The 26,190-nt window shown below is 42.8% G+C and overlaps 1 protein-coding gene across 2 annotated transcripts in view; it reads left to right on the plus strand.

Annotated features, from left to right (window-relative positions):
- Positions 1–23,806, plus strand: part of tmem68 (transmembrane protein 68) — a 39,713-nt gene extending 15,907 nt beyond the window's left edge. Inside the window, exons 4-8 of one of the 2 annotated variants that reach the window (XM_055634059.1) lie at positions 8,884–9,051; positions 19,106–19,299; positions 21,276–21,336; positions 22,348–22,487; positions 23,580–23,806. In XM_055634059.1, the coding sequence (XP_055490034.1) occupies positions 8,884–9,051; positions 19,106–19,299; positions 21,276–21,336; positions 22,348–22,487; positions 23,580–23,684 (668 nt within the window). In that variant the 3' untranslated portion in view covers positions 23,685–23,806. The remainder of the gene's footprint in view (positions 1–8,883; positions 9,052–19,105; positions 19,300–21,275; positions 21,337–22,347; positions 22,488–23,579) is intronic. The other variant, XM_055634060.1, reaches the window with a different exon arrangement.
- The last annotated feature ends 2,384 nt before the right edge of the window (positions 23,807–26,190 follow it).

The following is a 26,190-nucleotide window of genomic DNA, read 5'->3' on the forward strand; positions in this document are numbered from 1 at the left end:
ACCGAAAAGCTCCAAAACCCAGACATTTTTTCCAGGATGTCTGCAAACCAAATCTAGCGTTTGCCGCCAAACTTGATCCGAAACGACCCACGGTCAACCGAGGTCTGTACTACTGTAGCGGCTGCCTCCTCCCTGGAGACCGAGGAGACACTTAAACATCTGTAAATCATTGCTTAAATGTTAGTCAGTTAGTTTGGAGGGCTTTTATGTGGTGGTGGGGGCGGGTGAAGGGGGAAACTTTAATTCTCCAGAGATCTTTAATACTCGATCCCTGGCTCCGCGGCGCTCCAAATCCAGTGCCGCCCGCGGCCAGTGCACGCAGCCCCAGCTCCGCGATGTTGGGAGTCGGCGGCCACAGCGCTCCGAAGCTTACCGCACAGCGAACTGGAAAGGCATTTCCCGCTCCCCGCTGGTATCCCAGTGCTACGCCGCCGCCAAGTCCCAACATCGCGGAGCTGGGGCTGCGGGGCCAGGGATCGATTTCGCCGGGGTCGGAGCTCAAACCGGCGCCACTCTTGGCCGGACGCCCGCAGCCCCAGCTTCACGATGTTGGGAGTCGGCGGCCACAGCGCTCCGGAGCTCACGACACGGCGACCCGGAAAGGCATTGCCCGCTCCCCGCCTCTCCGACCAGGTAGGGGAGTAAGAATTAAAGTTTCCCCCTTCACCACATAAAAGCCCTCCAAACTAACTGACTAACATTTAAGCAATGATTTACAATGATTCCCCGGTCTCCGGGGAGGAGGCAGCCGCTCCAGACTTTTCAAGCCGCCCGCGCTACCTACCTAATCTACGCTAAAAATCTTCCATTCCAACATCCGATAAATTCCGAAATCCGAGAAGTGTCTGGTCCCAAGGCTTTCGGATAAAAGGTTGTGCACCTGTACTTGTCACATCCTCAAAAGATTCCAGAAGATTAGTCAAGCATGATTTCCCTTTCATAAATCCATGTTGACTTGGACTAATCCTTTTAATAATAATAATAATACATTTTATTTATGGGCGCCTTTCAAGAGTCTCAAGGACACCTTACAAAAATTTAGCAAGTAGAGGAAAAACATGTAAGCAGAATGAAATAAATAGTAGAGACATGACTAGTACACAAATTAAAGACAGAATTCAATTCAAAACACAATATGAGGCAATTCAAGCACAGATGAAATGGGAGGGGGACATGGGGCTAAGGATAGGCAGAGGTGAAGAGATGGGTCTTGAGGCGGGACTGGAAGATGGTGAAGGGACACGGAATTGCGGATCAGTTTGGGGAGGGAGTTCCAGAGCCTGGGAGCTGCCCTGGAGAAGGCCCCAAAACTGCGGAGGTTGGATTTGTGGATGGAGAGGAGACCGGCTGATGTGGATCTGAGGGACCGTGAGGGTTGGTAGGGGGAGAGGAGGTCAGTGAGATATGGGGGGGCCAGATGGTGGAGGGCTTTGTAGTTGAGGACCAGGATTTTGTAGGTGATCCGGTGGGAGATGGGAAGCCAGTGAAGTTGTTTGAGGACTGGAGTGATGTGATGCCAGGATTTGGTGTGGGTGATGAGTCGGGCGGCTGCGTTCTGGACCAGTTGGAGTCGGTTGATGTAGGTGGAGCTGATGCCAAGGAGAAGTGAGTTGCAGTAGTCCAGTCGGGAGGAGATGAAGGCATGGATGATTCTTTCAGCAGCGGGAGGTGTGAGAGAGGGTCTGATTTTGGCGATGTTGCGGAGGTGAAAGAAGGAGGTTTTAATGACATGGCGGATGTGAGGCTCAAGGGAGAGGGTGGAATCAAAGATCACGCCAAGGTTGCGGGCCTGGGGAGATGGGGAGACAGTGGTGCCGTCGATGGTGAGAGTGGGGTTATTGATTTTGCTGAGTGTGGATTTGGAGCCTATGAGGAGAAATTCTGTTTTATCGCTGTTGAGTTAGAGGAAGTTATGTTGCATCCAGGTTTTTTATAACTGACAAACAGGAGTTGATATGGGGGGGGGGGGGGGGGGGAGGGGGGAGAGGGGGAGGGGGGCGGGTTGTGGGGGGATTTAGTGCCGAGGTAGATCTGGGTGTCATCGGCGTAACAGTGGAAGTCCAGGTTGAAGTGGCGGAGTATCTGACCAAGGGGGAGGATGTAGATGATGAAGAGGAGGGGGCCGAGTACGGAGCCTTGGGGAACGCCTTGAGTGACTGTGGCTGTAGCAGAGGTGTGGTTGTGGAGAGAGATGAAGTGGGATCTGTTGGAAAGGTAGGAACAGAGCCAGCTGAGTGCAGAACCTTCAATGCCAAGGTCCCCAAGTCTGGTAAGCAGGATGTTATGGTTCACTGTATCGAAGGCTGCACTCGGGTCGAGGAGGAAGAGGATGTTGAGGGAACCAGTGTCAGCAGAGGTGAGGAGGTCGTTGAGGACTTTGAGGAGAGCAGTTTCTGTGCTATGGAGGGGGCGAAAGCCAGATTGGAGGGGTTCGAATAGGTTATACACAAGTAGGTGGGAATGAAATTGTGACGCAACGATATGCTCCAGGGGTTTTGAAAGAAAGGGGAGGTTTGAGATTGGGCGGTAGTTAATGAGAGAGGAGGGATCAAGACCAGGTTTCTTTAAGATTGGTGTGACAGCAGCAGTTTTGAAAGCGGAGGGGACAATTCCTTGCGACAATGAGGAGTTGAAGAGATTAGTGAGGTAGGGGCAGAGAACGGGGAGGCAGGACTTCAGCAGGGTAGTGAGGAGAGGGTCGAGGGAGCAGGTAGTGGGTTTGGAAGAGCTGATGAGTTTGGAGATTTCAGTAGGGGTGACCAGGTCAAACTGGGAGTGGAAGCAGTGTGGAGGAGGCGTAAGGAGGTCAGTGGAGATGTTGAAAGGAGGGGCCTTGGTAGGTGGTGGAGTAGATGCTGGGGAGTCGGGTACAGGGGATAAAGATTGATAGATGGTGCTGGTTTTATCAGCGAAAAATTGGAGGAATGAGTTGCAGAGATCCGGAGTAGAGGTAGGGAGAGTGTTGGCTCGAGGCTTGAGGAGTTGCCCACTGTGGAGAAGAGGGTTCTGTGATTTAGGCAGGAATCGGTGAATATGGAGGAGAGGTAGGCAGATTTTGCAGCAATGAGGGCATCTTTGTAGTCAGTGAGGTGGAGTTTGTAAGCTTCAAGGTGGACTGTGAGAGATGATTTCTTTGTGAGTCGTTCAAGTCGGTGACCAGTCTGTTTCAGCTTCCGAAGTGCAGGTGTGTACCAGGGTGAAGATGTGTTAAAAGTTACGGTTCTTGTTTTGAGGGGGGCCAGAATGTTAAGGGAGGTAGACAAGGTGGAATTGAGATGGTTTGTGAGATCATCAGGTGAGATATGGTTGAGTCCAGGGGGAGAGTGGTGGAGAGCAGGTCAGAGAGATGGTGGGGTCGATGGATTTTAGATTACGGAAGGTGATTTCTCGGAGGAAGTGGGGGCGAGGTGTCGGAGAAGGGATGGTGAACCGTATAAGCTTATGATCAGAGAGGGGGAAGAGGCATGGATGGAGGTCGAGTACCGGTTGATTTGTGGAGCAGACCAGGTCAAGGATGTGACCTTTGTCATGGGTGGAAAAGGTGACGTGCTGAGTGAGAGAGAAGTTGTCAAGTAAAAAGGCGAATTCAGATGCGAGCTTGCAGGTGGGGGAGTCCATGTGAATATTTAAGTCACCAAGTAGCAGCAGACGTGGGGAGAGGGATGAGGCAAGTGTGAGGAGTTCAGTGAAGTCAAATAGGACGAAGGGGTTTGGTTTAGGTGGCTGGTAAATGAGGATGACTGTCATGGAGGAAAGGGGGGAGGGTGAGTTCAGTGATCCTGAAAGTTCTGGTTGAAAATAACAGCGAGGCCACCTCCATGGCGGGAGGGGTGGGGCTTGGAAATGTAATTAAATCCAGGTGGGGATGCTTGATTGAGGGAGAAGAAGACATTGGGTTGTTGCCAGGTTTCTGTGAGCAGAAGGAAGTCCAGAGTGTTGTCAAGGATTAGTTCATGGAGGGCAAGGGCTTTGTTGCGACCTGGTGTTGAGGAGGGCAAAGTTGGCATTATGAGAGGGTGGAGGGATGGGGGCAGGCTGGAGAGATCTGAAGTTGTCCCAGTTGACAGTGGGTGCGGTCAGCTGGGATGGGGGGTGACGCGGGTGAGGGGGGGCAGAGCGTGGTAGTGAGCAGATGGATGGAATGGAATGTCCGTGGTTGAAGTAAACAAGTCTGCGCCGAGAACCTCTGTGGATGAAACGGGGTCGACGTAGAAGTCTAAGCTGTTTAATGACTTGGATGCAGGATGGGATGTAGTTGTTGAAGAGACCAATCAGTTGCAGAGTTGAGTATTTGAGCATGATGAGGAGCCCAAGCAGCTGCAGGAAGCAGCAGAGAGGTTGTCTCTGAGGGTGAGGGTGCAGAGGGGTGTCCAGCAGTGAGGGTGCAGAGAGGTGTCCAGCGGTGCAGGCGGAGAGAGTATCCAGCGGTGAGGGAGCAGAGAGGTTGTCCAGCAGAGCGGGTGCAGCGAGGTGTCCAGCGACGAGGGTGCAGAGAGTATCCAGCAGTGCAGGTGCAGAGAGGTTGTCCAGCAGTGCAGGTGTAGAGAGGTTGTCCAGCAGTGCAGGTGTAGAGAGGTTGTCCAGCGGTGTGGGTGCAGAGAGGTTGTCCAGCGGTGTGGGTGCAGAGAAGATCCAGCGTCACTGGTGCAGGGAGGTCTCCAGCGTCGATGGTGCACAGGCAGGTAACAGACAGGTAACAAAAGAGTGGGGGGGGGGAGGGGAACAGCGGGCGGAGAAGCGGCGAACAATCAACGCCAGCGTCCTCTCCGGGGAGTAGGAGGCAACTGTGGCTGACAAGAGAAGTTAGGGATAGAATAAAACTAAAAGAAAAGATGTATAACACAGCAAAAAGTAGCCGGAAGCCTGAGGATTGGGAAAGGGTGCAGGGTTCTAGCGGTTCTAGCGGCTAGCAATATAGGCCGCAGGGCGACAATCGTTCCACGGCCGAAAAAGGCCACAGACCACCGCAACCGGAGCGACCCTCCAGTGGTCCCTCGTCAGGTGGTAGGTCCAGGCCTCGTCCGGGATGGAAATTTACCGCAGTCGGCAATTGAAGCAATTGAAGCCGACTCGCTGTAAGGACCATTGTCAATTTGAATCTGCCGCCACCGCCGCCATTTTACATTTTACTGCTATCCAAATGTCCCATTATTACCTCCAGCATCTTTCCCACCACCGAAGTCAGGTTAACTGGTCTGTAATTCCCCGTTTTCTCTCTCGCTCCTTTCTTGAAAAGTGGGATAACATTAGCTGTCCTCCGATCCACAGGAACTGATCCTGAATCTATTGAACATTGGAAAATGATCACCAATGTGTCCACTATTTCTAGAGCCACGTCCCTGAGGGCCCTGGGATGCAGACCATCAGGCCCAGGGGATTTATCATCCTTCAGTCCCATTAGCCTACCCAATACTATTTCTCGCCTAATGAAAATTTCTTTCAGTTCCTCTTCCCCCCCTTAGATCCTCTGTCCTCCAGTACACCTGGGAGATTGTTTGTGTCTTCCTTAGTGAAGACAGATCCGAAGTACCTATTCAACTCTTCTGCCATTTCCTTGTTGTCCATAATAATTTCGCCCGTGTCTGCCTTCAAGGGACCCACTTTTGATTTTCCTACTCTGTTTCCCTTAACATATCTAAAGAAGTTTTTACTGTCCTTCTTTATATTCCTGGCCAGCTTCCCCTCGTACTTCATCTTTTCAGCCCGTATTGCCCGTTTTGTTTCTTTCTGTTGTCCTATGAAAGTTTCCCAATCCTCTGGCTTCCGGCTACTTTTTGCTGTGTTATACATCTTTTCTTTTAGTTTTATTCTATCCCTAACTTCTCTTGTCAGCCACGGTTGCCTCCTACTCCCCTTAGAATCTTTCTTCCTTTTTGGAATGAAATGATCCTGCGTCTCCCGGATTATGCCCAGAAATTGCTGCCAAAATTGCTGCCATTGCTGTTCCACCATCATTCCTGCTAGGATTCCTTTCCAATCTACCTTGGCCAACTCCCCTCTCATGCCTTCATAGTCCCCTTTGTTCAACTGCATCACTGCCACTTCCGATTTAACGTTCTCATTCTCAAATTGCAGTTAAAACTAATCATATTATGATCACTACCTCTAAGCGGTTCCTTTACCTCGAGTTCTCTTATCATATCTGGTTCATTGGACAACACTAAATCCAGAATTGCCTTTTCTCTGGTCGGCTCCATTACAAGCTGCTCTAAGAATCCATCTCGGAGGCATTCTACAATCTCTCTTTCTTGGGGTCCTGAACCAACATGATTTTCCCAGTCTACCTGCATATTGAAATCCCCTATCACCACAGTGGCATTACCTTTGTTACATGCCATTTTTAACTCCTGCTGCAACTTACACCCTACATCCGGGCTACTATTTGGGGGTCTGTAAATAACACCAATTAGTGTCTTCTTGCCTTTACAATTCCTCAACTCAATCCACAGTGACTCTACCCCATCAGTCCCTATGTCTTCCCTCGCAAGGGACTGAATTCCATCCCTCACCAGCAGAGCTACCCCCCTCCTCAGCCCACCTGCCTGTCCTTTCTATAGGATGTTTAACCCTGAATGTTAAGTTCCCAGGCCCGTTCCTCCTGCAGCCACGTCTCATTAATCCTCACAATGTCATATCTACCAACCTGTAACTGAGCCTCAAGTTCATCTACTTTACTTCTTATACTTCGCGCATTCATATACAATACTTTTAATTCCTTACGCATCTCACCTTTCACATCAATCCCTATTACACTTGGCCATACTCTCCTATCCTTTTTTGAGCTTCCTTTCCCGTTAATTCAGGGGTCATTAACCATCCCTTTACTCTCTTTCCCTTGTAACTCCATCCTCGACTATCCCATTTGACACCCCACCCCCCTTATTCAGATTAAAACCACCCGTGTAGCAGTGGCAAACCTGCCTGCCAGAATGCTGGTCCCCCACTTGTTAAGATGCAATCTGTCCCTTTTGTACAGTTCCCCCTTACTCCAAAACAGATCCCAGTGATCTAAGAATCTAAATCACTGCCCCCTGCACCAGTTCCTCAGCCACACATTCAGGTCCCGTATCTCCCTGTTCCTGCTCTAGCCAGCACGAGGTCTTGTTACAATTGTATAAGACGTTGGTGAGACCGCATTGAGAATATTGTGTTCAGTTCTGGGCACCATACTACAGGAACGATATTGTCAAACTTGAAAGGGTTCAGAAAAGATTTACGAGGATGTTGCCAAGACTAGAGGGCGTGAACTATAGGAGAGGTTGAGTAGGCTGGGTCTCTATTCCATAGAGTGCAGGAGGATGAGGGGTGATCTTATAGAGGTGTACAAAATCATGACAGGAATAGATTGGGTAGATGCACAGTCTCTTGCTCAGAGTAAGGAAATCGAGGACCAGAGGACATAGGTTCAAGGTTGAGGGGAAAAGATTTATAGACAATAGGTGCAGGAGTAGGCCATTCAGCCCTCCCAGCCAGCACCGCCATTCAATGTGATCATGGCTGATCATCCCCAATCAGTACCCAGTTCCTGCTTTCTCCCCATATCCCCTGACCGCTATCTTTAAGAGCTCTATTTAGCTCTCTCTTGAAAGTTTCCAGAGAACCGGCCTCCACCACCCTCTGAGGCAGAGAATTCCACAGACTCACAACTCTCTGTGAGGAAAAAGTGCTTCCTCGTCTCCGTTCCGAATGGCTTACCCCTTATTCTTAAACTGTGGCCCCTGGTTCTGGACTCCCCCAACATCGGGAACATGTTTCCTGCCTCTAGCATGTCCAAACCCTTAACGATGTTATATGTTTCAATAAGATCTTCCTCTCATCCTTCTAAACTCCGGAGTGTACAAAGCCAGCCGCTCCATTCTCTCAGCACATGACAGTCCCGCCATCCCGGGAATTAACCTTGTAAACCATCAGGCTCTGGGGATTTATCAGCCTTCAGTCCCATCAGTCTACCCAACACCATTTCCTGCCTAATGTGGATTTCCTTCAGTTCCTCCGTCACGCCAGATCCTCTGGTCACTACTATATCAGGAAGATTGTTTGTGTCCTCCTTAGTGAAGACGGATCCAAAGTACCTGGTCAACTCATCTGCCATTTCCTTGTTCCCCATAATAAATTCACCTTTTTCGGTCTTCAAGGGTCCAACTTTGGTCGTAACTCATGTTTTCCTCTTCACATACCTAAAGAAGCTTTTACTATGCTCCTTTATATTCTTGGCTAGCTTACCTTCGTACCTCATTTTTTCTCCCCGTATTGCCTTTTTAGTTTTCTTCTGTTGCTCTTTAAACATTAGCCAACCCTCTTGCTTCCCGCTCATCTTTGCTACATTGTACTCTTTTATTTTTATACTGTCCCTGACGGAATTTAATAGGAATCCGAGGGGGGACTTTTCACGCTAGGGGTGGTGGGTGTATGGAACACGCTGCCAGAGGAGGTAGTTGAGGCTGGGTCTATGCCATTGTTTAAGAAACAGGTACATGGTTAAGACAGGTTTGGGGGGATATGGACCAAGCGTAGGCAAGTGGGACGAGTGTAGCTGGGACATTGTTGGCCGGTGTGGGCAAGTTGGGCCAAAGGGCCTGGATCCGCACTGTATCACTTTATGACTATCTCTCAAAGTAATGCCATAAATACATTAAGCCAGCAATGCACAATGCTCTGTAATGGACTTAATTGAAGGTTTCAAATAACAATTCAGTGTTTTTCTGCTACTGCTATCTTATATAACTAAATGTTTTGCTGTATTTATTATTTGGATCAGAATTTTTAAAACTTTTTGACTTTCGCAATTAAATTCCCTTTTTGAACTATGAACATAAAACAACATTATACTTAGTCAAACTTTATCCTCCATATTATAACTAACTCTTTACCTCTTTCCCTTAGGCTACGAAGTTCATGGATTGGAAAAGATTCCTCGTGTAGGGCCTGCCCTTATTGTTTATTATCATGGGGCCATACCTGTGGACTATTACTATTTTTTAGCTAAAGTAATTATCCAGAAAGGAAGAACCTGCCATTCTGTAGCTGATCATTTCCTTTTTAAGTTGCCAGGTACATTTCCTTTATTTCTGTGCATTCTTGCTGGATTTTTATGCTCCAGAAATCATATATTATTAATGGTGCAGTTTTGCAAAAGTCGATAACATTCGAAGTGTGTATATTTTAACTGTTTCCTGTTCTAATTTTTGTTTTAAATATGTAGAAAATAATTGAATGAATACATAAATACCGTGATTATTTTTAAACATCGGGATACATCATCTCGTCAAATTTGAAAGCAATATAATTAATAAATGGTTTAAGAGATGTAACCTTAGCTTGATAGAAATTTGCAGCACAAGATGTGGCCATTAAAGCCATTGCATCCACACCTGCCAAAAATAATTCACTTCCACTTCCCAGCTCTTGGCCCAAAGAGTTGTGGGACATTGGGTGCTTGTTCAAATATGTGTTAAATATGATTTTAAAAAAAACAGCTTCCACCATTTTCTTGCACAGCGTTCCAGAATCCTGTACCCTTCTCTTTCCTACCCCCCAACCCCCAAACTACAAGGGAGGAAAAAAAATCCCCAACTCCTGTCTGTACCAACACATTTAAACCTATACAATTTGTTGTTGGCCTTTCCTCCAATTCCAGTTGGGACCTCAGAATGTCATGCACATTCAAATCTTCCATCCATTTTCTGTTCTTAAATAGTTCTCGAAACACATACATTTCTCAAATCATAGTGGGGGTTTTTTTCTTGCTTCATCTCTACCCTTTCAAATGCTAACAACAACTTCCTGTAATATATCCAGAGCAGATGAAAAAATGAGGGAATTCTGATTGGTTGCATTTCAATTTAGGAGAAATTCTTATATATCTTATGCAAAACTAGCCTAATAATATTAGAACTATTTTTTAGATCAACATTCTTTCAGCCTCTACATGCATATTGTTTTTAATATTGAACCAGCAGGACTGAACGGCACCAATTATCTGTCATAATGAGGACATAAGTCTGTTGTCTGAACATAAGAACACAAGAATTATACACTAAACGAGAGTTGTGATAGTCCTTCTTATCCAAAGATAATTAAAAAATTGCTTTTATTAGTTCAAACTGTGCAAAATAGCTATTCTAAATTATTTGGGAAGAAAATGCAAGGACTGGGGAATATGCCAATCAAAGGAAAACTTTTTTGGAGCGCCAGCTAATCCTGGTAAATGCAAATCATGAAAACTGCAGTGTTTTGTTAATAGAAAATGCAGCATTCCTACATGGTGTTGGGTTGTTTTGCTTGCTTTTAATTTCCATTAGATTTTGAATTTCTGTCACATTATTAAATATATGCTAGTAGATGTTGTTTTACATGAATAGCTTATTTGTAATTGTAAGTATTTACACTTTTATTAGTCTGAATTTCCATAATTTCTCCATAACTGACATAATTTGACGTTCTCAAGTGAACACCAAAATCACAAAGTTGCTAGTTGTTTTTGGAGGAGGGCTTTAGGACCTGCGGTTTCGTATACCTCTCGAGGAATCAAGTTGCAGACTTGCTGCATTTGCACAGCATTTATCACTTGGAATATGCGTACTGAAACTGCAGTAGTTTAGACAGACACAACAAATCAATGTATTTCAATGGGAGAGGAGCAATTGTTGAGATGTAATGGCGAGCATCAGATAATTTAAATTTTAACTAAGTTTGTCTGTGTTTTTGATTTGGTGTAATTTTTAATTTACGACTGAGTTTTATGGTTAAAATATTTCTGATTGTAGAATACATTCAAGTACTTTGATAGATTTGTCATTCAGTTATACATGGAGATGAAGCTTAGATTGCTGCAAGCTTTTTTTCTGCTATTTCATGGCCCGGGATCCGTTGCATTCCTGTGCTGGTCAGACCATTTTTTGATATGTGAAAAGAAAGAGATTAGTTAAAACAAATGTAGGTCCCTTGCAGTCAGAAACAGGTGAGTTGATCATGGGGAACAAGGACATGGCTGACCAATTGAATAACTACTTTGGTTCCGTCTTTACTAAGGAAGACATAAATAATTTTCCGGAAATAGCAGGGGACCGCGGGTCAAAGGAGTTGGAGGAATTGAGTGAAATCCAGGTTAGCCGGGAAGTAGTGTTGGGTAAATTGAATGGATTAAAGGCCGATAAATCCTCAGGGCCAGATAGGCTGCATCCCAGAGTACTTAAGGAAGTAGCTCCAGAAATAGTGGATGCATTAGTAATAATCTTTCAAAACTCTTTAGATCCTGGAGTAGTTCCTGAGGATTGACGGGTAGCAAACGTAACCCCACTTTTTAAGAAGGGAGGGAGAGAGAAAATGGGGAATTACAGACCAGTTAGTCTAACATCGGTAGTGGCGAAACTGCTAGAGTCAGTTATTAAAGATGGGCTAGCAGCACATTTGGAAAGTGGTGAAATCATTGGACAAAGTCAGCATGGATTTACGAAAGGTAAATCATGTCTGACGAATCTTATAGAATTTTTCGAGGATGTAACTAGTAGCGTGGGTAGGGGAGAACCAGTGGATGTGGTGTATCTGGACTTCCAGAAGGCTTTTGACAAGGTCCCACATAAGAGATTAGTATACAAACTTAAAGCACACGGCATTGGGGGTTCAGTATTGATGTGGATAGAGAACTGGCTGGCAAACAGGAAGCAAAGAGTAGGAGTAAACGAGTCCTTTTCACAATGGCAGGCAGTGACTAGTGGGGTACCGCAAGGCTCAGTGCTGGGACCCCAGCTATTTACAATATATATTAATGATCTGGATGAGGGAATTGAAGGCAATATCTCCAAGTTTGTGGATGACACTAAGCTGGGGGGCAGTGTTAGCTGTGAGGAGGATGCTAGGAGACTGCAAGGTGACTTGGATAGGCTGGGTGAGTGGGCAAATGTTTGGCAGATGCGGTATAATGTGGATAATTGTGAGGTTATCCATTTTGGTGGCAAAAACGGGAAAGCAGACTATTATCTAAATGGTGGCCGTTAGGAAAGGGGGAGATGCAGCGAGACCAGGGTGTCATGGTACACCAGTCATTGAAAGTAGGCATGCAGGTGCAGCAGGCAGTGAAGAAAGCGAATGGTATGTTAGCTTTCATAGCAAAAGGATTTGAGTATAGGAGCAGGGAGGTTCTACTGCAGTTGTACAGGGTCTTGGTGAGACCACACCTGGAGTATTGCGTACAGTTTTGGTCTCCAAATCTGAGGAAGGACATTATTGCCATAGAGGGAGTGCAGAGAAGGTTCACCAGACTGGATAGACTTGGTTTATACTCTCTAGAATTTAGGAGATTGAGAGGGGATCTTATAGAAACTTACAAAATTCTTAAGGGGTTGGACAGGCTAGATGCAGGAAGATTGTTCCCGATGTTGGGGAAGTCCAGGACAAGGGGTCACAGTTTAAGGATAAGGGGGAAATCCTTTAAAACCGAGATGAGAAGAACTTTTTTCACACAGAGAGTGGTGAATCTCTGGAACTCTCTGCCACAGAGGGTAGTTGAGGCCAGTTCATTGGCTATATTTAAGAGGGAGTTAGATGTGGCCCTTGTGGCTAAGGGGATCAGGGGGTATGGAGAGAAGGCAGTTACGGGATAATGAGTTGGATGATCAGCCATGATCATATTGAATGGCGGTGCAGGCTCGAAGGGCCGAATGGCCTACTCCTGCGCCTAATTTCTATGTTTCTATGTTTGATAGACCCTCCTGCGTTGCAAGGACTCGTTGTTTAGATCAGTATTACTTTTGGTTGCAAGTTGGTATTAGCTGATCTATAAAGCAGACATGTATCATTCACAGTTTAGGCAAGACTGTAAGTGGATCATCATCGGCAGTAAACTCTGGACTATCTCTTCCCATCACTGATGTATTATATCTCAGTTGATAACCCCTTTATTCAGGGCCGGATTTACGTATAGGCTTCATAGGCTGAAGCCTAGGGCCTCGAAATCTAGAGCGCCTCCGGCCAAGGCAGAACACCTGCCGTTCAACTCTGGGCGGGGCCCCCCTCTCTATCTCTCGCTTTCTGTCACTCTTTGTCTCTGCCCGCCATCCGTATCCATGTCCGGGCCACCGGGCTCCGCTCTCCGCTCGCTCCTCATCCGCCGACACGGTTGGCCGCCTTGCACATGCGCATTGCTACGGCCAGCCCAACCTCCCCCTGCACATGCGCTCAACCACGGCCAGCACATCATCTGCCGTCCTGCGCATGCGCACTGCCACAGCAACTGGTTGGCACTGGGCACTTTCTCCCTCGCTTTGAATTGTGGGAGATCTGGCTGCCATTGTTGTTCGGTTGCCGCCTCGCCGCAACCGCTGAAAACCAACGCAGAATCACTCCCTGACCCTGGTAACTCCCTGGAGTAATTCTTGCTTCTGGTTTCCTGGTCCTCCAAAAATATTCTAAATGGAATTTAAACTGGAGGTGGTGGAGGGCTGAATAATAACAGCCTATTGCATTTGATCTGTCTATGGTATATATATAGTCTATGGTATATAAACACACTGAACTTTTATCTCCTGTCTGTATTATGTTTACATATTCTGTTGTGCTGCAGCAAGCAAGAATTTCATTGTCCTATCTAGGACACATGACAATAAAACTCTGTTGACTCTTGACTTGGATTTAAGCAAAAAACGGTTCTTGGGGAAAAAAGAGCTACCTTAAATTTGGTTGCGTCTGGTAGGGTGAAGACTATCCCATGCTTTAATTGTGCGGGGGAACTCCATGGAGCAGCCAGTAACTCTGGATAGAAGAAATTGGGCGATGTTTCGGGTTGAGACCCTTCTTTAGACTCCTTCTGGTTTTAGTGTTTTTAGTTTCGGGCCGAAAAGATCTTCAGCGTGATAAACAGGCCCTTTGGCCCACCGGGGTCCACGCCGACCACCTATCAAGGGTACACTAGGAGTACACGGAAGTCAAGAATGGGTTTATTCTCTCAGTCCCAGCTGAGGAAGGGGATCCTCACTTGCACCAGCACTAACAGAATTGGGAGAAAACACAGTTGTGTGTGCCCCGGTGTGCAGATATATACACACGCACACACAGGTATTGTTCCTCCTGGGATTAATAATGTTCTATCGTATAGTATGTGTGTTGGAAGGAACTGCAGATGCTGGTTTAAAATGAAGATAGACACAAAAAGCTGGAGAGCCACCGGGAGGTCAACAGGTCAGACGGACCGATCTCTGGACAAAAGGAAAATATTACGTTTTGGTTGACATCTAGAAATAGCGGACTGCACACCTTTGGAATGTGGAAGAGAAACAAGAGCAAACCTCTGTCGCACCTGGAACGAAAACCCATGCGTTTCAAAGGGAAACGTTGCAAACTTCATACAGAAGCAGTTTCCCATATTCTGTGGATCAATTTCGGTCTCTGACATCTTTTAGCTAGCTTTAACTCTCTAGAAGGTCCGTGGACGACGTTTCGGGTTGAGACCCTTCTTTAGCTCCCCTGGAGGGAGTGTTTTAGTTTTCGGGGATTCAGCGGCGGCGACTTTGGCCCGCCCGAGTTGCGGGGTTGAAGACTCCTGGAGCGGGGCCGTACACTACACCACTCCCACACCGTAAGTCAAGAGTGTTTTGGAATGGCCGCGGACTTTGCGAGCGCACACCGGGGGCTCCAACAGAATATCAAGACACAGTGTGCGACCTCGCACCACCCGGCGTGATATATTTAATACACACGGCACACATCGCCATTTCCCTCCGGGGCTATGACTTTGACTCTGATAGTATGGGGGGGAAGGAACTGCAGATGCTGGTTTAAAATGAAGATAGACACAAAAATTTGGAGTCCATCACAGCGATGTGACAGGATCTCTGGATGTTAAAGAAAATTATTTTTGGGTCTGGGGTCTATTTGTGTGTCCTGTACCTTTGGAATGTGGAAGAAAAACGAGCATTTCGCGATCAAAGGGAAAAATGCGTTTGGACCTCCAGGGGTCCAAATGACAATTAAATTGACTCTTGACTCTTGACTCTCTTGACTCTTTATGGTCAATGAACTGCCCCATAGTCTTGAACTGAATTAAAACATACAGTAGCTGTAAAGGGGGACATAGCGTCACTTGGTGATTTAAGATTGAAAATGGATAAAAGCTGGCAGAACCATGACAATGGGTCTTCAGCCTATGATCATAGTTGCATCATGTGTTGACAGAGTAATATCTATATTTTCCATTAACCTTTCAATGCAGGTATTATTGTTTACCCTTTAAGTTATGTTATGAACAAAACTCATAGTATTGTGCCCAGAAAATGTCTATAGTGAATACTGCTTATAGAAACATAGAAAATAGGTGCAGGAGGAGGCCATTCGGCCCTTCGAGCCAGCACCACCATTCATTGTGATCATGGCTGATCGTCCCCTATCAATAACCCGTGCCTGCCTTCTCCCCATATCCCTTGACTCCACTAGCCCCTAGAGCTCTATCTAACTCTCTCTTAAATCCATCCAGTGACTTGGCCTTCACTGCCCTCTGTTGTAGGGAATTCCATAAATTCACAACTCTCTGGGTGAACATTTTTTTTTCTCACCTCAGTCTTAAATGACCTCCCCTTTATTCTAAGACTGGCCCCTGGTTCTGGACTCGCCCAACATTGGGAACATTTTTCCTGCATCTAGCTTGTCCAGTCCATTTATAATTTTATATGTTTCTATAAGATACCCCCTCATCCTTCTAAACTCCAGTGAATACAAGCCTAGTCTTTTCAATCTTTCCTCATATGACAGTCCTGCCATCCCAGGGATCAACCTACGCTGCACTGCCTCAATCTCAAGGATGTCCTTCCTCAAATTAGGAGACCAAAACTGTACACAATACTCCAGATGTGGTCTCACCAGAGCCCTATACAACTGCAGAGGAACCTCTACTACTATACTGAAACCCTCATGTTATGAAGGCCAGCATTCCATTAGCTTTCTTCACTGCCTGTTATGACATTATGACATGTTAGCAGGTCATTCCAGTCATAAACACCAATTGCCATACAGTTGTAAAAACGTACCTATATTAACTGAATCATGTTATGATCCATTTTGTTGTAAGAAATAAATTGTAGGAACAACGATATTTTACTCAAAGGATTTTTACCTTGATGGGCTGCGGCAAACACCCATTACTATGAATAATGCATTCTTGCACAACAACGTGGTAAATGCAGTTTACTGGAGTTACGAGATATTTCCTTTTGTAGCTTTATGAATTTTGTTCAAAACATACCTTTATTGTTTTGCATTCTGTGTGAATGGATAATATTTATATAGCAAAGTTTGAAGTATATTGTGTTCGAACTATGTATTCAAAGTCCCCAGTGTCTCTTGGTTGTAACATCAGATTTTCAGCTGCTGTCATTGAAATCCTTGATTTTACAGGGCTCTCCATAATGTTTGGGACAAAGATCCATCATTTATTTATTTGCCTCTATCCCACAATTTGAGATTTGTAATAGAAAAAAAAAATCACATGTGGTTAAAATGCACATTGTCTGATGTATTTTGGTTTCACCATGTGGGAATTACAGCAGTGTTTATACATAATCTCCCCATTTCAGGTCACCATAATGTTTGGAACAGCTCAATGTCATGTAAATTAAAGTAGTCATGTTTAGTATTATGTTGCATATCCTTTGCATGCAATGACTGCTATAAGTCTGCGATTCATGGACATCATCAGTTGCTGGGTGTCTTCTCTGGTGATGCTCTGCCAGGCCTGTATTGCACCCATCTTTAGCTTATGCTTGTTTTGGGGGCTATAGCCCCCTTCAGTTTTCTCTTCTGCATATAAAAGGCATGCTCAATTGGGTTCAGATCAGGTGATTGACTTGGCCACTCAAGAAGTGACCATTTTTTAGCTTTGAAAAACTCCTTTGTTGCTTTAGCAGTATGTTTGGGATCATTGTCTTGCTGTAGAATGAACCTCTGGCCAATGAGTTTGGAGGTATTTGTTTGAACTTGAGCCAATGTGATGTCAAGAGTCAAGTCAAGAATGTTTTATTGTCATATGTCCCGTACGGGACAATGAAATTCTTACTTGCTGCAGCACAACAGAATATGTGAATATGTAAACATTGTATACAACGGGGAAAAAATGAAAAAGTTCAATAAATAACAAATGACAAATAATAATGGAGTCTTTTGCAGTTCAGAGCTCATAGCTTATTCGTTGTGTTTCATAGCCTGATGGCTGTGATGAAGAAGCTGTTCCTGAACCTAGACGTTACAGTCTTCAGGCTCCTGTACCTTCTTCCTGATGGCAGTGGTGAGAAAAGTGTGTGGCCAGGATGGTGTGTGTCCTTGATGATTTTGGCTGCCTTTTTGAGGCAGCGACTATGATAGATCCCTTCGACGGTGGGGAGGTCAAAGCCAGTGATGGACTGGGCAGTGGACACAACTTTTTGTAATCATTTTTGCTCCTGGACGTTCAAGTTGCCGAACTAGGCCACTAAGTTTAGGAGAATCCTCTTCGACATGCCGAATCTCCGTAATCTTCTCAGGAAGAAGACTTCAGAATTCATTTCAGAATTCATTATGCTACTTCCATCAGCAGCTGTATCATCAATGAAGATAAGTGACCTAATACCTTCAGCAGCCATACATGCCCAGGCAAATACAACACCACCACCACCACTGTTTCACAGATGAGATGGTATGCTTTGGATCTTGGGCAGTTCCTTCTCTCCTCAATACTTTGCTCTTGCCATCACTCTGATATAAGTTAATCTTCATCTAATTTGTTCACAAGACCGTTTTCCAGAACTGTGATTGCTCTTTTAAATACATCTCATCAAAATGTAACCTGGCCATCCTATTTTTGTGGCTTACCAGTGATTTGCATCTTGCCATTCGTAGTGTGCAGTGGCCATTTTGCTTTTTTTTGTGTGTCATTAATTATGGGTGTTGTCTTTACATTTTAGTCTGTCAGTAATTATGTAGGTGGGATTTATTAAGTAGTCGAGGGCGTGTTTACTGCTGGGGCTTCATGCGCAGAAGCGGTTGGCAATTAGTTTAGTTTGGAGGACCGTGGCGGAGGGTATAACTTTTTGACCATGGAAAGTTTTCTAACGGTTCTAAGCGATAAGCTGAAGTTTGATGAAGTTTAAAATATACGAGCAAAGAAGCCGGTCCAATGAATATCTTACTGTTTTTCTTCAACAATAAAGAAACTATTAATCAAAAGACATGAAGATTTATCTTTTCAAAAGCTTTGAGCTTAAGGACGTGGAAAAGCTTGCATGCGTATCGAAACGACATACTCCTAAAGCCATGTGCTCTCCAGAGTGGCTGGAGAGATAACGGATCGATCTCTTGAACGATATAATAATCTGCCGATGCACAGTGTAGCCTCTGTATTTCTGTTCATTAAGTCTTCTGCAGACAGTGATCATTGACAAATCCACACCTGACTCCTGAAGAGTGTTTCTGATCTGTCGATCAGGTGTTTGGGGATTTTTTTTAATTATAGAGAGAATTCTTCTGTCATCTGCTGTGGAGGTCTTCCTTGGCCTGCCAGTCCCTTTGCGATTAGTAAGCTCACCAGTGCTCTTTGTCTTCTTAATGATGTTCCAAACAGTTGATTTTGGATGTGTATATGATGTTTAGTTTTTGCTTGAGCTAATTTATTGATATCAAGATTTGTGTGCTTGTGATTAAGCAAGCAGCAGGAAAACAGCATTAAAATATGTGAAATACATAAAATACAATGTGAAAATTAGGTTGTTTTGAAAATTAAGCTAGGTATTGTCGGGGGTTGGCAACCTTGTTCTGCATAGGGGTTGTGAGCGGATGGCGGGCCACATCTATCACGTGTACACATGATCCCGCCCCCATCCCCCCCCGCCTGGGTGCCGCGGGCCCGGGAGGTACCGGAGATGACTGAAGTCTGCGGGCCGGATAAATACGGGAAAAAAATACGCCTGCGGGCTGGATGATTTTGGGTTACGGTCCGCATCAGGACCAGGGGGTTGCCGACCACTGTATTAAGTAATCAACTCTTCTGTGACAAGTGTTATATTATTCTGTTTCTTCAATCTTGTCTTAATTGTTGCTCTGCTATCTCTAACAGAAACATTAATGGAGTTTAAAATTTCTTTCTTAGGTTTTAAATTGTTGTTGGAAGTTTTTAGTGTTATGCATGGTCCCCAAGAGGAGTGTGTCAGAGCATTAAAAAATGGACACTTGTTGGCCATCTCACCAGGCGGAGTCCGTGAAGCACTGTTTAGTGATGAGACTTACAGAATCGTTTGGAGACGACGGAAAGGATTTGCCCAGGTGGCAATTGATGCTCAAGTGGTGAGTAAACTAAACTATAGTTTGGAGAATGTGTTACATTGTTTAATTCAGACTTACGTCAGTCCAAATTGTTCCAATGTACTCTTCACAAAAGAAATCTGTTGTAGCTGCTAATGTTTGCTGCTATTTTTCCCAGCCAAATGTTGGCTGTGGGTCTCTCCATATTTTCAGTTGCCATTGGACAGGTTGGCTGACAGTCATTCTTCTCTCCATTCCTCTGCTGGTACACCACATTAACTGTGAGAGAAGCTGACATGCTAAAATTGCACGTTTAAAAATAGTTGTAACTAGAAATTTATACCTAACTGTGTCTGTAAACTTGTATTATTTTCACATCAGGAATGTCTCTGAACTTTACATTAGAAAGTTGTAGATTCAAGTTCCATTCCAGAGATCTAGTCTAGAATCTGGGTTGATATTCCATTGCTCTCCATACAGGGCAAAATTAGGTTGTCTACTCAGTTTTTGCAGCAAAAGATGTACCTTGTATCAAGAGGATACACTTACTCTCTTTAGCTTACTCATATTGTGAGATTATTGATTATTGTTCAAAGCAAATGAAAGATTGTGAACATAGCCCTTGGGTGTAATTTAGTCAGTGGGGCATATATTTCTACCTACCTTGACTGACTTTCGCACACAATATCCCTTCTGCTCCTTTTGGAAAACAGTGAGGGATTATGTTTAGTTTAGAGATATAGCATTGAAACAAGGCCTTCTGCAGACTTCACCGAGTCCATGCTGGCCATCAATCACCCGATCATACTAGTTTTATGTTATCCCACCTTCCTAACCAGACACACTACATAGACTAGTTAACCTAGCATCTTGTGCCTTCTGCATCAAGGTCCACCAGGATGTAATTATATATAATTAATACCTTTGCATTGTTAATTGGAAACCAACTGTTGGTGAAGCAATCAAATGTCTTCATTTATATTTCCCCAACTGGATAAGAAGCGCATACCCATGTTGGACATCTACCTAGAATTATTTACAACATTCTCAGATCTTGAGATTAATTTGGCTTTGTTACAGCTTGAGGAAGTCTGTTTGTTTGTTGTGAATGTATTTTTCATGCATTTTGTGGAACTACAATACGTAGAATATCTTGAAATTATGTGGTATACCTGCTATTTGATAGAACATCTGTAAGGAATATTAGTGCCTTAGAGCTACCCAGCATGAAAACAAGACGTTTATCCCCCTTGTCCACATCAACCAATTTGGCATTCTGGGTAACTCCCATTTGCCCACATTTATTATCATTTAAATTTCATAACATTTGAAATGCAAGTGGATAGTCAAACCTACGGGTCAAGCATATTCTTAATGATTGAAAACATTTGTGCTCAACAAAAAATACTCTTGTTGCTATGTGGTCTGGTTTTGGCATCCAATTCAGTTTGGAGGTTGATTGGTATTGCTATTGTGAGTCAGCGAGCAAGAGCAAAAAAATCTGCAAATGCCAGAAATATGAGATAAAATAAATCTGCCAGAAAAACTCAATCCTGGTAGCATCTGTGGAAAGAAAAGCAGAATTAATATTTCAGGTTGATCATACTGCATTTATTTTATTATGTGACCTTGTGCTTAACAGTCTCAAATATAAATTCACTGGTTGGGAACTACGAAGATGAATCATTTGTCCTGCATGCCATATGAATAACAACCAAAGATACTAGAGGAGCTCTAGAGGACTATCTTTGATTGCAACCGAGTTGCATTGTATCAAAAAAAATGTGCTTTTTAACATTTGCTCTAATCTTGTGTTCCATGTTGTGAGTGACACTCTTGAATATCAAGTTATTACTGATACACTTTGAAACAGTACAAGAGAATGTTAATGTTTACAATTGATTTTGTTCAATTGATTTCTCATAACTTATTTTGATACATAATAATTCAGCGTATCTGCTGTTCTTTATTGTGGAATGTTTTAAACAGCTTTTGGTTCTATGATTTCCACCTTTTAGCCCATTATACCTATGTTTACACGGAATATTCGGGAAGGATTTAGAACATTTGGATGCTTTGGTAAGCCATGTCATCTACTGAGTTGTGTTGCGGTGTATTTAATGTGCAATTGAAGTGTTAGCAATGCTGCTTACAGTTAAAGGACAATTTCTAAAATTTATTCTGAAGTGTTCTTCCTGTTTAGATATCACAATTAAATTAATTACACCATTTTGCATTCTCACATTTTACTCCAGTTCTGTTATCTTGAGTTCCCTATATGCAAAAGGACAAGTGAACAATTGACTTTAGACATCGTGGAAATTGACATCAGTATCAATATGCATAAACCGTTGCTTTACACTTTAATTTTTACTTGGATCTTTGAATTTAAAGCATTCTGATTATATAAATCATGCCTGGTAAATAAACAAAAATTGATTTCAGTGTTAGGGTTAACCCTAAATCTAGCCCTCTAAAACATAACTCTATGGCGTGAAACCCAGAATTAATCCCAGTTAGGATGAAAGCAAAGTCATGGAGAACATATGGAGACTAATAAAGGCAAGTGGATCTGTATGAAAATAATGTTATCGTGGGACAGATCATAGTTGCAAGAGAATGAACCTCCAGCAGTGAGCACAAGAGGGAAGATTATCCAACTGCTGGTGAAACTAACAAGCTAACCCTAATTTTGTTGGACCAGGAATGAATACTTTCTGGAAATTGGACATTGATTTGGGATAAAAAGTATATCCAGTCCATAATTGAATGAATGGTTAACATTTTATAATACATCATTTTTGCCTATGCTCAATAATTCTTTTTCAGACAGAAGAGCTTTGATAAAGGAAATAAAACACGATTTTGCATCAATTTTCGTTTTAAACAATGACTAATATAAGAAAAGTTGGTTTCTATGTGTTTTTTTTTTAAATCCAGTTGTAAGCAGCATTTTTAAAGCTAAGATTTATTCATCAGTTGATAAATTGTTATGATATTTTTTATTGTTCTTCGTTGAAATGAATATGCTAAGCATTGGACAGACTTGTAGACTGCAGCTTAACTTTAACATTTCTAATCTTTTAACAGGTTTTTGTAAATGGTTGTATGAAAAATTTAAATGGCCATTTGTTCCTATTTATGGGGGATTTCCTGTCAAGTTTTGCACCTATTTGGGTGATCCTATTCCGTATGATCCCAATATTACTGCTGCTGAGCTTGCTGATAAGGTAACTTATTTATCTTATTGGGCTTGATCATACTGAAGATGCACTCAAAATGCTGGAGTATCTCAGCGGAATAGGCAGCATCTCTGGATGGAAGGAATGGGTGATGTTTCACGTCAAGACCCTTCTTCAGACTGAGAATCGGTAGAGGGAGATGGATAAGGAAGTGTAAGATGTGAGAGCGAGACATTAAAGGGGATGTAGCTCAAGAAAAATGTAAAATAGATCATTGGTAGCCAGGAGAAGCTAGAAGTCAATATTCATACCGCTGGGGTGTAAACTGCCCAAGCAAAATACTGAGTGTGGCACGTAGCCTGCCTGTGGTCCTTACTACATTACTCTGGAAATCTGCTTGTAGTAGTTTAGTTTGTTATGAGTAGTAAAACTTGGAGTTAGTGAAGGTGTGAGGAATTTGAAAAATATATAATGTTGAGGCTCTAAGGCGCTGGTCAAGCTGCATTTAGAATATTGTGAGCAATTTTGGGCACTATATCTGATGAAGGATGTGCTGGTTCTGGAGAGGGTCCAGAGGAGGTTTACAAGAATGATCCCAGGAATGAGTAGGTTAAGCTATGATGAGCGTTTGTCGGCACTGGCATGTACTCGCTGGAGTTTAGATGAATGAGGGGGGGCCTCACTGAAACGTGCAGGATAGTGAAAGCCTTGGATAGAGTGGATGTGGAGAGGATGTTTCCACTCATGGGAGAGTCTAGGAATAGAGGTCAAAGCCTCAATTAAAGGACGTTCTTTTAGGAAGGAGATGATGGGACATTTCTTTAGTCAGAGGGTGGTGAATCTGGAATTCTTTGCTAAGAGTGGATATATTTAAGGCAGAGATAGATAGACTCTTGATTAGTACAGGTGTCAGAAGTTATTGGGAGAAGGCAAGAAAATGGGGTGAGGAGGGAGAGATAGATCAACCATGATTGAATGGTGGAGTAGACTTGATGGGCTGAATGGCCTAATTCTACTCCTATTCTTTATGACCTTATGATTAAGTATATGCTTATTCTTGCACATATGTATTGAAGTAGGCTATTTGTATAATGTGAGGATCAAGATATTATTTTACATTTTCCCATTTCATCTTTTTAGGCAAAGCAAGCTGTGCAGAGCTTAATAGAAAAACACCAAATAATACCTGGAAATATATTACGAGCCCTTCTGGAGCGTGTTCACTGGAGAGAGAAAAATGAATGACTATGCTTTTGAGGACTCATTTAGTGAACACTTTTTAAAACTTTTCATTTTCAAGAGTCTACATCTATACAAATACTGAATAATGTCTCCTGTTGTGCATTAAAATTACTCTGTTGAACATGTGTTTTGCACCAGTATCAATGTTCTTAACCCAATTTCCTAACTGATTTGTTATGAAAAGTTGTATTTACAGTATGCCGTATCAAATGCCTCTCTCCAATACATTCCTGACCTCTGAGATGCTGTGAACATGCCATGAACAAGGACCAGATGCTACCTGTTTGAATCTGTAGGTTGATAAATGTTGAGATGCCAAATGTCTTTAGAAGTGTGCAAATAGCAATAGTGAAGTCATGGAGATAATGTGCCACAGGACCTGTTGGGACCTGTTGGGTTGTGGGCAGGGGTTAGTATTATAAATATCGAAATACACACTCATCAGATGAAGTATTGGATATGTTTTTAAGTAGTTCCAGACTGATATCAGAACATACACTTATATTAACTGTCATCATTATTTCTCTTTTTTTTAAAGCAAATTATATTCCCTTGCATTTTGATATTCGGCTCATATGCACATTACCCATTGATACAGCTTGTACACATAGTAGCGCCTCAGTAAAATAAGTGGACTTCTCCTGATAGTATGCTTGTAGAAGGTGGCAAGGGCATTATTTCTCATTGATTTGATATATACAGTATTTACATTTTATCTTGAGATCTCCTAAAGTTAAATTATCTTTATTTTGGGAATATTCAAGTGATCACTAGTGTATGCAAATCTGTTTGGTTTAACTTGGCCTGATTTTAGTGTTCTAACATATGGTTTAAAACGGATCCCAATCTGACATCAACGAAAGTTGCATTGATTCAACAATCTATGATGATTCCAGCATCTATGCCGAAGGATTACTGTAAATTGCTCTGCATATTTTGTACAAGATGCTGAAAACCACCCTTTCGTTCTGAATTGGGGGAAACGTGTCCATCAAATGTATTTACACCATATAATGAACCAGAATCCAACATTTTAATTGGTGTTGCCCACTTATTCATGACCTTGCCATCATGTTTGACAACCTTGAATCATTTCTGTTGAAAATAACCTTAAAACAGGCCTACATATTAATTCCTTTAAATTTAAAATGACTTTTGTTTTGGCCAGTTAATGATGTGTCCATAAATCCAAGCATAAATTATGCAATTTATGATTAAAATGCATGATTTTATTTGTACCTGGAAGGTGCATGTATAAAACAGTCTAACATATGGTATGATAACGCAGAATTTGTAAATTAGGCTGAATTTGTCTTTCTTTAGCCATCTCTTACAAATTTGAAACATTCTTAAAAGAAACAATATATCCAAATGTTTAGATTTCAGGATGAAAAGATTTTTAAGTTATATTGTGACTTTTTTTAGATATCCCAGAGTGCTGTACAACATTTATTTTGATATAATCTAATTTAAACGATCAAATACACCAATCAGTATGTTTACAGCAATTCCTATAAATACCAGATGCACCGTTCTACTTTTGGAAGCATTATTAGAAATAAACATTGCATAGACCCAGAAAACTGACTTTTTAGAATAATGTTGATGGAACATTTTTTTAACACCACCTAATAAGCTGATAGCAAATTGATTTAATAACTCATTTAAAACACACAATTGTTGAGAGTTGCCAATTGTAAGTGCTGGCACATGGCTTAAATCCACAGCATCTAATTCAGAAGTAAGATTGTTGTCATTGAGCCAATTTAATTTAACATGTAGAAGTTTATGTGCAAATTGGAACATTCCAATTAAATCCAGGTAGCTTTGAGGCACAGCTTTGCCAATTTTCAACCTTGAGGATGGGAAACTCATTATTTTGTCTTACGGTTGGTATTTATATTGTTTGGGCTAGTACCTTGTGTATGAAGATTAACAATTATAAACTTAAAATTTGTCGTCTTGTTAGACATGCAGCGTAGCAAACTATAGGTGTGTGAACTAGCACTGATCAATTCTGGGTGACATCACAATTGCAATTTTAGTTTCCATTTACATTTATTCTTTCCATTTGTTTGCAATCCATCCACATTTTAAATAATATTTAACGATTTCCATTTCAAGCAATGCCTTCATTGAATTTGCTGCAGTTGTGCCTATTCCAAGAATTTGATAAATTCAAGAAAAAAATAATTAGCATTGTAGGTGACAGGTTCTGATGCCATAAAGTGGAACTATTACAAAATGTGGAATAATGTCTTGGTTTTGTTCAACCTGCAGTAAAGAGGTACAGAGAATCTCAGATTTAAATAATCCATATCCAAAGCTGAAAATGTACATGGCACAAAATATTCCAAGTGTAGGATATTCCTTTCTAATTAGTGTCAGATGCAGTCATAATAAGAACAGCAATAGAATTTGGTGAATGCAGCATATTTATTTTGGATATTGCTCCCAAGTGTACACAGCATTCCATTGTGAGCCAGCAACACTAGCACAGTAAACCTTG

Source organism: Leucoraja erinacea, chromosome 4, assembly GCF_028641065.1.
Source record: "Leucoraja erinacea ecotype New England chromosome 4, Leri_hhj_1, whole genome shotgun sequence".
In the NCBI taxonomy this organism is placed as follows: domain Eukaryota; kingdom Metazoa; phylum Chordata; class Chondrichthyes; order Rajiformes; family Rajidae; genus Leucoraja; species Leucoraja erinaceus.